The sequence below is a fragment of the Coturnix japonica genome, chromosome 1, assembly GCF_054131305.1.
Source record: "Coturnix japonica strain WE chromosome 1, WE-NBRP24, whole genome shotgun sequence".
In the NCBI taxonomy this organism is placed as follows: Eukaryota; Metazoa; Chordata; class Aves; order Galliformes; family Phasianidae; genus Coturnix; species Coturnix japonica.
Genome location: NC_140663.1, coordinates 70,993,636 through 71,006,429, shown reverse-complemented (window position 1 = coordinate 71,006,429; position 12,794 = coordinate 70,993,636). Strand labels below are relative to the sequence as shown.

General features: G+C 41.7%; 2 protein-coding genes across 4 annotated transcripts in view; one reads left to right on the top strand and one right to left on the bottom strand.

Moving 5' to 3' along the window:
* The window catches only part of LOC107319060 (rap1 GTPase-activating protein 1-like), a gene marked incomplete at its 5' end in the record, with an annotated part of 51,223 nt that extends 46,826 nt beyond the window's left edge, over positions 1–4,397 (top strand). Inside the window, one exon of the mRNA XM_085529462.1 lies at positions 1,640–4,397. Coding sequence (XP_085385588.1) covers positions 1,640–1,652 — 13 coding nt within the window. The remainder of the gene's footprint in view (positions 1–1,639) is intronic.
* On the bottom strand, positions 3,225–12,753 carry GSTK1 (glutathione S-transferase kappa 1). 3 transcript variants are annotated; one of them, XM_085523199.1, is made up of 8 exons: positions 12,637–12,753; positions 12,158–12,292; positions 11,357–11,528; positions 8,848–8,948; positions 7,802–7,837; positions 6,926–7,042; positions 6,334–6,427; positions 3,225–5,138 (listed from the first exon to the last, which is right to left on the bottom strand). In XM_085523199.1, exons 3-8 carry the CDS (start codon positions 11,466–11,468, stop codon positions 5,089–5,091), a joined length of 510 nt encoding a protein of 169 aa, XP_085379325.1. In that variant the 5' UTR covers positions 11,469–11,528; positions 12,158–12,292; positions 12,637–12,753; the 3' UTR covers positions 3,225–5,088. The 3 variants fall into 3 exon arrangements, with proteins under 3 accessions (XP_085379325.1, XP_085379314.1, XP_015729223.2); XM_085523188.1 differs by having other exon boundaries at positions 12,211–12,292; XM_015873737.3 differs by having other exon boundaries at positions 11,357–11,485; positions 12,211–12,292.
* Positions 12,754–12,794: the final 41 nt, after the last annotated feature.

Genomic DNA, 12,794 nt, shown 5'->3' with positions numbered 1-12,794 from the left:
CTTCCCATTGTCCAATCAGCAGTCACTGAACCAGACCAGACTCTACAAATGCTGGGGGAAAAGAGGCTACCTAGAGCACCTCTTCTTCTCTTCCCTTAGACTTATTCAAGAAGAGAATTAAGTCAAAAGCAGAACACATTTCCACCTCTGTCTCTAGTAAGTGCTAGAGATGGATGGCATAGTTTAGGAATGCAATGCAAAGAAAGAGGATGAAGAAACTTGCTGAGGAAGGATGCTGAGAAGGTGATACTTAGTGAAAAATTAGGTCCCAGCTCATTTTCTTGATTGGCTCTGACAAGGGAGAAGTATGTTAGCCTTCATTTCTTCCAAAACATATTTCCTAGCTTCTTGAGGAAATATCTTTGGCCTATATTGGCCTTGCCTTTACTGTTCTCCCTATTGCATGCTGGCATGTAATATGCCTGGGGCTTTAGGTTTCAGTACTGCTTGTAGGTCGTGACCGGCCATGTTTTGCAGTGTTTCTGAAGGAATAAATATATTTAATATATTGAAGTTGTCTTATCTTTATTGCCTCTTTTAGCCTTTTGAGTTACTTAACATACTTCAGCACTTCTCTATGGTGTTTCATCGTTAAGCGTTACACACATAGTACATTTCAAGGCATATAAGCACGTAAGCTTCATGGTCTGTTCTAGAAAGTTACAAGCAGTGGTTCCCAAACTCTAAGTTAGGAGAAGCTGACATTAAAGGTCTCGCATTGACAGATATGAAACACGCTCCAGGCTGCCTTAATACATAAAGTATTAAGGCATCTTGACTTGAATATGTTCCTGTCTGCAAGCAGGACTTGTCTTATTAATAAGCTATTATGATTAAGTGTCAGGCTCTTGCACAGACATTTAATAAGACACAGAAAAAAATAATGAAGATCTTGGTAATTAGTTTCTACCTCCTCTCTGCTTCCTTATGCTCTTGTAATTAACCATTTAATAACACTGGTTAATGTGCAAATGTTTTCCTGATTCCTGGTGTTAAAACTATCCAGAAACACAGCAAGTAATGCCTTGTAAATTCAGTGATGTGAAAATTGCTTTCAGCACTTAACTTGTACTGATTGGAAATTCACATAAGATCAAACACAATAGGCTGATAGTGGCTACATAGTGCCTTTCCTTTGGTATGGCAAAAGAAGGCAATGAGAGTGCCTTCTAATAAGATTTAGGGACAACAGAATAATAGCAAGCTTATTTAAATTAAATCATAATAAAGAAATTAGCTCACCCCCTTCCCATGACATGGGATAGCTCAAGAGGAGTGCAGTCTATCCAGAGAAATACTGCTCCCTCAGCTGCTAACCCTTAAATGAGGGGTGAGGAGGGGTGGATCCAGTCTCCACCCCTTCCTGTCATTCAGGTGCAGGGCTTACACCTGAGCTCCCTGGGTTAGCTACACTTTCTCACCTGGTGCTCAGCCATTGTTTCAGGCTGTGACTTGGCAATTCTGCTGCACTCCACCCCTTCGCAGCATGGACCAACAACTGAGCAAGTCGGGGGTAAGTTCCTGTTGTTTTGGTGATCCAAAGTACAGTGTACATCGTGGTACACATAAAATACCTGCTGCAATACTGGTTATCAAGGCACTGAAGGTGATTGTTGACAGTCTTTTTGTGGTTCCGTAGGGCCAATAGTTGATGTTCCTTCAGGAGGCATATCTTCAAGGACCAGTAGCGTTTCAGGTCTGTGCTCACCTGTTCCTGAAAATTCACCACTGGTTGCAATGTTTCCTCAAGGATACTGGAGCATGCTGGAGTGATGTTGCTCCCACCAGCGGTCCAGTGAACTTAACAGCCTCGATGGGATTAGTACAGATGTTTAACAGGTTTGAGGAGGGGTAAGTCTGCCTTCCACGATAGGATACAGGCTGCGTTTCTGTCTTGAGTCAACACCACCCCTTGCACTGGGACATGTCCTGGCCTTTGATACCACACGCCTTGGCCTGATATCTGTCACTGGATCACCATGCCAGGTACTAACAGGGGGGAGGGTTCTAATTTGCCACATGGATCTAATCTGGTCACATGCTCCTTCACAAGAATGTGAACTTTGTTTGCTCCTTTTGTCTCTGCAGCACAACATTTAGACCAAGCAGGTGCACTACTTGGTTCCCTGTGAAAGGTGAGTAGCTCATGTTTACTTGTTGCATGAAATACCAATGGAAGCAGTAAATAAGCATAAATGAAAATTGGCTGTCGTCAAGTAAAAGCATTCACCCTCCTTTTGGCCTTGTGATTAACTGTAGCTCTCTTGCTCTCCATGTCTCCCAGAGGTCTCTCAGGATGTTTGCACATAACACAGGAATGATGCAGCACTGTTTTTAATATCTGATAAGCCTATCCAGCCCATAAAAAAATCCTAGTGTGATCATTCCACAAATCAAGGCACCTCTGCTATCGATGTGCCCTACATAAAGCACAGTGGAACTGATCCCAGTGATCCGCTCTGAACTTTGTATTACATTGGCTGAGGTTCTCTCTACTTCTCCCTTCTACTCCCTCATGCAACTGTTTCATTCCTGCAACTTTCATTGCCAGGAGGACTTGCTGGATCCTCCAGAAGTTGGTAGTACAAGGTCCAGCAGGAGTGGTGATGTTTTGTTGTGCCATATCTCCTCTTAGTTCTTCCATGCAGAGATTTTATTTCTCTCATTATGTTGCATAAAGGCACACAAACAAACACATACGTTTGTGCATGGACTTCTGACTTAAGCCAAGAGATGTGGTTAAAATGGACCAGCACTGTGATATTTTTCACACTATGTGAAATCAACTCACCTAACCAAGAGACTAAAGGTATGTAGTGGAGTGCATTTGTTGATTGCCTCTTTAAATATCATGATCAAATGGAGGGTAGCTGTCCCATCACAGTCATTCTTGTCTGCTGCTTTTGAGCCCCTACAACATCCTACACTGACAGCAGTTCTTAATTCAAACTCTTTATCTTTTCCCCTGATCCAAATAAAAGAGTGATAATTCAAATTTAATGTTGTAATACAGCTAAGCATGAAATCCTAGAAACTATACTACTTATGAAATTGCACTATTGAGAACTCAAAGCTATCCTTATTGCATAGTATGAAGGCCACTCAGGAGTAACATAAAACAGTCTAAGTAAGAAGGCTGTAATCTGAAAGGCAGCACACTCATGTTCTGTGAAATGTGTAAGGTGAACAGAAGCAGACGATTACAGAAAGCAAAAGGCCTTAAATCCTGGAATTTAACAAAGTATTTAATTCCTGGTTCAAACATGGCATTGATAAGTGATGAAAGGCAGGTTCCTTAAACCCTGAAGCAAAATGCAGGAGGCCTGGGAGAGGGAGGAGAAGACAAATACAATGAGAGCATATATTCATAAAGATCAGGCATTCAGATTGCACAGATATATTCAGTATCAGCATTTTTGGCTTGACTGCACGATGCTGTCCCTGCTAGAACCTGCTTTATTCTTCAAACTAGTTTTTTTTGTGTGCACAAAAGTAGATCGATTCACAAAGTGAAAAAAGCACCAAGGGAACTTATGGGAAAGCTGGAGAAAGACTTCAGTACTTGTTGGACTCTTTATGGTCAGAACTTCTCTAGAAAAGAAGTTATAGACAAAACAGGTGTGGCAGTGAAACGCAGTCTGGAGCCAGAGGCCAAATTCAGTGTTTTTTAGTATGAAATGAAAGCCCCATTCCAAGTGTTTCAGTCTAGAAGGAGAAGTAGCTCCTTCTACATTATTCTAGCATAAGCAAGGTAAGGAAAAAGTTGAGTTTGGATTTAGTTAATCTTCTCAGCAGTGGGTAAATGGTGTAAATTGTAGTACATCAGGCTCTAAGCCTTTCATCTCTGCTGATTTCAAGTGCATCTGACAGCCCTGAAGATAATCTGGGAAAACACACAACAGTCTGTAAGATCTGTTTCATAAGATCCATCTCCCAAACCAACACAGTTTTGCCACACAGGCTGCTTCTTAAGTCAAGCTCTTTCATAAGATAAAACTTCACAAGAACCCAGCTTTCACCATCAAATTAATTCAAGACATTTACTGCATTTTTCCCAACTTCTCACCAGAGCTCATTACCTCCACAAAGTGCATTTTACCCATTTCTGAGACAGCACTGTGAATCAAGTCACTGACAGCGGCCTGGCCTAAAGCAAGATCTTAGCCACTCTTTTTACCAGCAATTAGAATTAGTTTTATAATATTTTAATCAGAATTAGTTTTATAACACTGATAAAAAGTAGCACGTTTCAGGGGTATAATGGTCAAAAACCTCTCCAACATGGCTTGAAGGCACTTATAAAAGCCTATGGTGATTATGTGGATGTTAACTTCCCTATCATTCTGCAAAATTAACTTTCATTAGAAACCTCTGCAAAGGCTGGAGCCGGTGTCTATGAATGCACATGTGTGGTGATCTCCAATGTCAGACACATGAGTGCACATATAAATACTGTCCATTAGATGGAGCAGTTATTTTTGAAGTACTTGACTGGTTTCCCAGATCTTGCTTTGGACTTGAATTCTCTCTCTCTCTTCTACTAGTCTAACCAACCGCTGTGCTGCAAGGTGAAAGGAAGCATGAATGCTTCATCTTGTGCTTCTTCCATCTTTGCTGTATCTTGGATTTAAAATAACAGGCAAATGTGACCAACACCTCTCAGGCTGTACATGCGTTTCTAAAGGAAAAGTAGGATTGCTCCTCTTGGACTCTTCCCTGTGAGCCCACACAGGTGAGCATTTACCATTTGTTTCCGATTATCCTTTTCCAACACGATAATCTTTCTAGTTTTACAATCAGTGGATATCAATCTCACAACACCATTCAGTGTATCTGTCGATCATACAACATGATTCTGTATATTTGTTGACTATACAATCCTTGAAAGCAACACATGTGTATTTGTAAAGAACAGACAAGATTGTTAGCAAATCCCAAACTTCTTAACTAGAAATGAAAATAATCTGTAGAGTTAGCAGTTAAAAAAAGAGAAAGTCATCTCTCTATAGAATTGGATGCATAATCACTGAAGATCAACTGTATATGTATGTGCTGTCTCTTCATTCTTAGGTATCTCCCCAAAACATTTCACATTTTGGAGCTTGGAGCTGAAGGAACTGGTCCCAGCCACTTTTCACCTGCAAGACAAATCAGCACGTAAGAGAAAGTTAAAATTTAATACCGAGAAACAATTATCTAGTCACATTTCTGCAGCTGAATGTCCATTCCTACTCTTCCTTTGAAGGGTAAGTACTGATGATGGAATACAAATATTTATCCTGTCTGGCATGCTTCAGGCAGCTTCCAATATCCTTTATTGCACAGTTACAAATGAAGCAACATTGAAATTCTGCAAGTCATGAGCACTCTCTGCTATGCTGAATCCACTTGTTTTAAGAACTACTTCTTTACAGTGGTTGGAGGTAAGGAAGAGGAAAAGGGTAGGAGGCTGGGGATTCAGAGAAACAACCTGGAGTGGAAACCAGTGGAAGCAGGATGTTAGGATTCCAGTTAGGATTAGAAACTATCAAAATGGCTGTTTAAAACTTCATATTCCTCACTCTCATTTTCATTAAGAATATTTTTATATAATCCAAACCCATTCAAAACAAGAAAACAAGCATCCAAAAGTTTCTTTCTGTTTAATCTATGACCAAATTTAATTTGCGTTAACAATGATCTGCTGCTGACATTTTTTCCACAAATGCATTGGACTTCACTACATGCACAGCTCTTCCTGGTCACTGTTCTCCTATTCCCCAAGTGCAGCCAATAAGGTCAGAAGTCAATTCCCTCTAACTCAGGTGACCAAGTTAATGCATGTTTTATTAACAGGGAAATGAAAATAAATACATTCCCATTCCAAGAGGATGGTCAATCAATGGATTTCTGTTTAAACTTTTGTGTATTAAAGTACCAATGAGCCATGGATTCAAGAGCTGTGATAGCATGTTGTTTATTAAGAAGGAAGACATTTAAGGTAAAAATGTCAGAACAGCAGAAAGTCAGTGTCACCCACAGCCTTAATCTTATCCAAGCTGTAACGTCCAGTATCAAATAGTTAAATATGAACATTTGGAAAACTAAACAAATTTAATAGTAATTTAAGAATGGCATGCAGCACACAAAATCTTGAAACATATCAAGGAGAAAGGATGGAGAACGCAAATTATTTCTTGCTTGGAAAAAGGACTACATATTTGTTCACTCTAAATGTACTGAAATACATTGCGGACAGCAGTTTCACCCCTTGAGAAGTATACTCAACATTATTTAATATTTGAAAAAAACAAATAGTATTTTGTTTAGTGGTATTATTAGATACACACTCACCTATATTGCTGGCTAGCAGCTCTAAACGATCAGAGCCAAAAAAGAGCTGAGGTTTTCCATCAATATGTGCCACAATAGCAGGCATCCCGAATGCCTATTGACAGCATGGAGATTAAATGATGAGTGTTATGAAACAAACTTTTGTAGGCACATGTTCAGTCTTCAGGAATCAAATCTGAAAATGTTGACCTTTTTTTTCTCCCCTTCATTTGAACTTCATTCTGGAAGATGAGTCTAATGGAACTATCAGAAAGTAAAGGAATCTTCAAAGACTGTATGCCCCTCCTGAATGAGCAAGAAAAGCAATGTAGTAAACCCACAGTTTTATGTCACACAGTGACAGATGGCATCTCTTGATTCTGGCCCTGTAGCTGCCCATCCTTGTCAACCAGCCAGAATGGGCTAAATGGGTTTCCCAGATGACAATGCAATAAATTACCAGCAAGTTAGCATTTAGTTGCTCAGAAAGCAAAAGAGAGATGGTCTGTATAGTGCTTTCTAACCATCATCTTCATTGGTCCTTGCTTCCTAACCTTCTTAATAGGGAAGACATGCATAGCTGTGACACCAAAAGGCATTGGAAGCATCTCACCCCATATTTTATCGCTTGCTCAGTTGTCTCCTTCAGACGATCCTTCACTTCAGAGGTGGAAATCATTTGAAGTAGCTTCTGGGTGAGCTCAGAGGACAGCCCAGCCTTTTCTGCTACCTGACAAGTGACAGTGAAATTAGGCGTGCTCTAATAAAAAATATTCTAATTCCTAGCATGTATTAATTAAGCAGGATTCTGAGGCTACACTGCTTCCATAGGAAGTTACAAGAAGTTACTGCTAATTAAGAACTGAGTTAAAAAGAAAGTAAATAATACCACAGGCACACTTGGAACTGTATCAAGTAAACAACAGATCATTTCTCAATCACTTTGTAACATAAATTCACCTCTGCATACTCTGATGAAGAGACTGGGACCTGTTGTGGCTTTGGATGGCCTATTTCTACAAGAGAGGAAGGTCTAATATTTGCTGTAGGGGCAGGAAAAATAAAAAGACACAAGCAAATGAGGAGGTGTCTACATCCCTGCCTTGCTGAACATGGATACAAAGACTGCCAAGGAGCATCTAAATTACTTCGAGTTCTAAGTATGAAGCTCCACAAAAAGGCAACAGCCAGACTCTGGGGAAACAGCTGGACTGCGAGTGTCCGGTTTCAAATAGCGATGTCAGATAGGAGAGACCGCATCTCTTCGGCACAGACAATTCTTTTTTTCCTCATGTTCCATGAACTTAACAATAAAAGAATGTAGAAAGGAGATCCCTTAAAAAGGAACACATAAAGCTAGATGCCGTTACAGCCTTAACTGTAAAAAACAAAATCTCACTTGCAAAAGACACTATAGCGAACAATTACAATTTCTGATTTCTAATCTATACCAGAAATGCAGAGACAATAACAAAAAGAAGAGACTTACAGCCAAAATACTCTCTGGTTTACTGATATCTTCATGCTGTTGAAAGAAGAAAATAAGAAATTCAGTGAAGCTGAACAAGAGCTCAGTTCTGGACTTGAAAGCAAGTTTTCTAAGAAAACAAATAAAAACCACTAGTTGTCCCCACTGGAGTTTTTTCAGGCAAAGTTTTAAGTTACCTAATCAAATATTGTTCTGACATGAACTGCTGATTCACTCGGCCTATAGGACTCACAATTCATGCTGAAAATAAGGAACAGCAAATTAAGACAACTAGAAGCAAATCCTTTTCTTGCAGTGACTCCTGAATTACTGCTGTGGTTTACTCTGGCAAGCATCTCAGCTACATACATCGGCTCACCCCTGCCCCCTACAGTGGGGATAAGGGAGAGAAGTGGAAAAAGGTAAAACTTGTGGGTTGAGACAAAAACACTTTAATAGGGCAGAAAAGGAAGGGGAAAATTATAAATACATACATACATATGCGTGTATGCACTCTCACACACACATGAAGGTGATGTGTAATTCAATTGCTCATCATCTGCCAAATACTGTCCAGCCAAACCCTGAGCAGAAGCCTTCCTCCAGCCAAAAACCCTATTTTTATCATTACACACAGAATCATAGAATGACCAAGGCTGGAAAAGACCTCCAATATCATGATATGAAATATATCACTTCAGCCAGTTTATATCAGCTGTCCTGGTTCTGTCCCCACCCTGCTCTTTGAGCAATCCCAGCTCCTCACAGGCAGAGCTGTACAAGAAGCTGAATCATCCTTGGCTCTGTGCAGCACTACTCGGCAACAGCTAAAACATCATTTTCTTAACAACACTGTTTTTCTTTTAAATCCAAAACATGGCATCGTATCAGCCCCCATGAAAATGAACTCTAGCCTAGCTGGAATCAAGACAAACACTTATGACCTCATGTTTCCTTCCATGACTTCTAATTGATAGACTTTTCTTTTACTCATATTCAACACATAATGAAGTGAGTCTGGAATGGTGACAGAAAGGATCAAGGCAATGGCTTCATAAAATACTGACCTGTGACCAAAAACGTAACCAGAACTCTCTAGATAAGGGTTCCAAGTACTTTGGTTGTGTCATATCCATGGCTGTGATAAAACGCATGGCTCCAAGTGTGTCTGGAATTAATGGAGACAAAGAAACATGCTGAAACATGGCACAGGGTCATGAACAGGTAAGAGTCTTAAGAAGTATTACTTAAATAAAGTATAATCTTCTTTGTAACTATTTCCAAATAGTAAAACTTACGTTGAATCAACAGTATCTTCAATGCTAATATGGAGGTTTATTTCCCCAGAACTTCCTTTCATGGTTAAAAACCACACAGATTTAATACTGCTAATAGATACATGGAGAGGCTACGGACAGAGAATCAATCTTCACAGAATCACAGGGGTTGGAAAGAACCACATGAGATCATTGAGTCCCACGTCCCTGCTAAAGCAGGTACCCTACAATAGGTCTCACAGGTAGGCACCCAGATGGGTCTTGAATATATCCAGAGAAGGAGGTGTCACAACTTTTCTGGGCAGCCTGTTCCAATGCTGCCATCACCCCTACTGTAAGGAATTTCTTGTGCATCTTAGTAGTATGGTACTTACTATGTTCAAGTACTACTTAGCATACTAGTCCTTGTCCTATTGCTACACACCACTGAGAAGAGTCTGGCCTCAACCATTTGCCTCCCACCTCCCTTTAGATACTTATAAACATTTATCAGATCCCCTCTCAGTCTTTTCCCTAGGCTAAACAGACTCAGGTTACTCAGCCCTTCTTCATATGCGAGACACTCCAGGCCATTAATTATTTTTGTTGGCCTTTGCTGGACTCCTTCTAGGATACCCGTCTTTTTTTTTTTGAACTGGGGAGCCCAGAACTGGACACAGTGGCCTAAATGTGGCCTCACCAGGGCAAAGTAGAGGGGGAGGATAATCTCCCTTGACCTGCTGGCCATGGTCTTTCTAATGCACTCCAGGATACCATTGGCCTTTTCTTGGCCACAAGGGCACGCTGCTTGCTCATGGTCAACCTGTTGTCCACCAGAACGACCAGGTCCTTCTCTGCAGAGCTCCTGTCTGGCAGCTCATCACCTAACCTGAACTGATGTGTGCAGTTATTCCTCCCCAGGTGCAAGACTCTATGCTTGCACCTGTTAAACCTCATCATCACAGAATCACCGAGGTTGGAAAAGACCTAAAAGATCATCCAGTCCAACCATTCAGCTATTACCAACAGCTGCCACTAAACCATGTCCCTCAACACAACATCCAGTCTTTCCTTGAACACCCCCAATCATAGAAGGCCATCAGATTAGTCAAACATGATATCCCCTTGGTGAATCCACGTTGATTACTTCTGATAACCTTTTTCTCTTCCAATTGCTCGGAGATGGAATTCAGAACAAGCTGTTCCATCACCTCCTTTGCATGGGGGACTTAGCCTTCCTCGCTGGATCCCTACAGGACCTGACAACATTCCCATATTCTTCCTAGGTGGGCAGTCCCTTTTTCTGCATTTCATAGAACTTCTTTCCTTTCAGTTTATCCATGAGTTCCCTGCTCATTCACACATGCCTCCTGCAACCTTTCCCTGATTTCTTACTCTTAGGGATTTGCCAGTTTTGAGTTTGGAATAAGTGGTGTTTAAGCTCTCAAGGCCTTCCTTACTTCTAGCACTCTAGCCCATGGAATACCTCCAAGTAGGTCAAAGTTGGCTCTCCTGAAGTCCAGGGTAGCAATTCTACTCACTGCTTTGCTTTTTCCACACAAGATCATGAACTCCCTCATCTTATGACTGCTGCATCCCAAGCATCCCTCAGATGCCACATCCTCAACCAGCTCTTTCTTCTTAGTAAAAACAAGGTCAAGTAGTACACTCCCATTCATTGGCTCCTCCACCACCTCCATCAGAAAGTTATTACCAATGCACTGCAGGAACTAGGACCTCGTGTGCCTGCCCTTGTTGCTTATCCAACAAACATCAGGGTGATTGAAGTCCCCCATGGTAAACATTGCTGGGGATCACAAGGCTACTTCCAGCTGTTTGTAAAAGGCCTCTTCCACTTCCACCTCCTGATCAAGCGGCTCGTAGTACACATCCACAACAGCATCACCAATGTTAGCTCACCCCTTGACTCTTACACACAAGCTCTCCACTTGTTCATCGTCCCCCCCACAGCTGGAGCTCAATACATTCTAGTTGCTCTCTCACATAAAGGGCATCTTCACCACCTCACCTCACCAGTCTGCCTTCCCTTAAAAGGACAGAGCCATCCACAACAGCATTCCAGTCACAAGAGCTGTCCCACTGTCTGTGACCTCACACAGATCTCTAGTCCTCCCTGGTTATTTCCCACATTACGTGCATTGCTATATAGACACTTTTGGCAAGCAGAGGGTGCAGTTATCTCTAAGTAATTACAAGATCCAATTGGACAACTGAGAGGCTTTTCATTATTTCTTAGCCTTTACTGCAATGGAGGATTTGAACAATGATTAACAAGTATTAAGCTCACTTATTTACTTACTTGTACCAATGATACGTTGGAAGACATCAGGTGAAACTGTTAAAGGCACCTGATAATATTTTGCCATCCTTTTGATATCCTTCAGCAGGTATTCCGCACGCTTTGGCAACATTGCTGGAGGCTTGTTACCTTTCAGAAAGAGTTCTACTATAAGCAGAAGATTTCAACTATGCTATAAAGACACCGGACAAAACAAAACATGACAAATTTAGCCTCACCTACACACACACCCGAGAAGTGCAATTTTATACAGTATTAGTAAAACATATACAGATTTTTCCATGATTTAAACACAATTTATTTTGGTTTTGCAAAGACTGGTAGTATAAATTAGTACAACCAGTTTTAAATGAAGGTAAAAACACCCTGGCAGTGATTCGTGTTGATGACTTTTAAAGTACAAAACGATGCATGGGTAAACAGGTGGAGGATTGTTCATGTCATGGTTTATATATCTAAGAGAATCCTAATAAGGCCCCAAGTGCTATTTTATGATGTTCTTTGATCCTTCACGTACGTAACAAACTGTTAAGAGTTCCACAGATTTATTCTGGTTTTAATTCAACCCCAAACTTGCAGAAAATCACTCTGTGTAGAACTATTGTTATTCTATTTTAGGACTGAGGAACTCTGGCATTTACACATTCCACAGACAGCGTAAATGCTGGGGGTACACAGCACTAACAGCACAAAACTCCTTGCAGCCAACTAGGTCACTGCTGAACTCCACGAGCCTATATTTACTTTGGTATTGCTGACAAAATATGGGTTAAAGGTTGGATCTGTGAGTTCAGCACTCACTGTGCTGGCCCACAGAAGTATCTAAAGAACGCCAGTCTCCCCACATTAGCTACCGGTTGCCTGCATGATGCCACCGAGGAAAGCAGGTCGAAAGCGTAAATCAACATTCCATATGTGCTGGTATCGGCAGAGAACCTGCAACACAGAAAGGCAAGCCAGGTTAATAGAGATGTCTGCAAGTAGAAAATAAGCCTTCGGCTGGGAAATGCCTCCTAAGCGCCTCTGGTTTTCAACACGTTATGAAGAAACTTAAAGGACCCCGACAAATGGGATTAAAAACAACAATCCGAACACGTCACGGGCAAAACAAAGCATGAAGCAGGGATCCCGTGTAACAGTGACTCCGGAGCAGGGGGGAAGCCCCAAAGGGCAGGGAAGCGAGACGCCCTTCAGCTGACTCCGGCCCTCGGTCGGAGCAGCGGCTGTAGGGAACCCCGTGGGCCCCGGGAGCGGTCTCCCCCCACACCTCCTCCCCTCACCTCGAACCCCATCCAGGAGTAAGGAGACACAACATCGTAAAAGAGCTCCACGAGCACACGACCCATCTTAGACCCTTCCCGTTCCCGTTCCCTGCGGTGCCGTGTCGACACGCCCCCACTACCCAGCGCACCCCAGCCCGGGCAGGCGGGCGCTGATG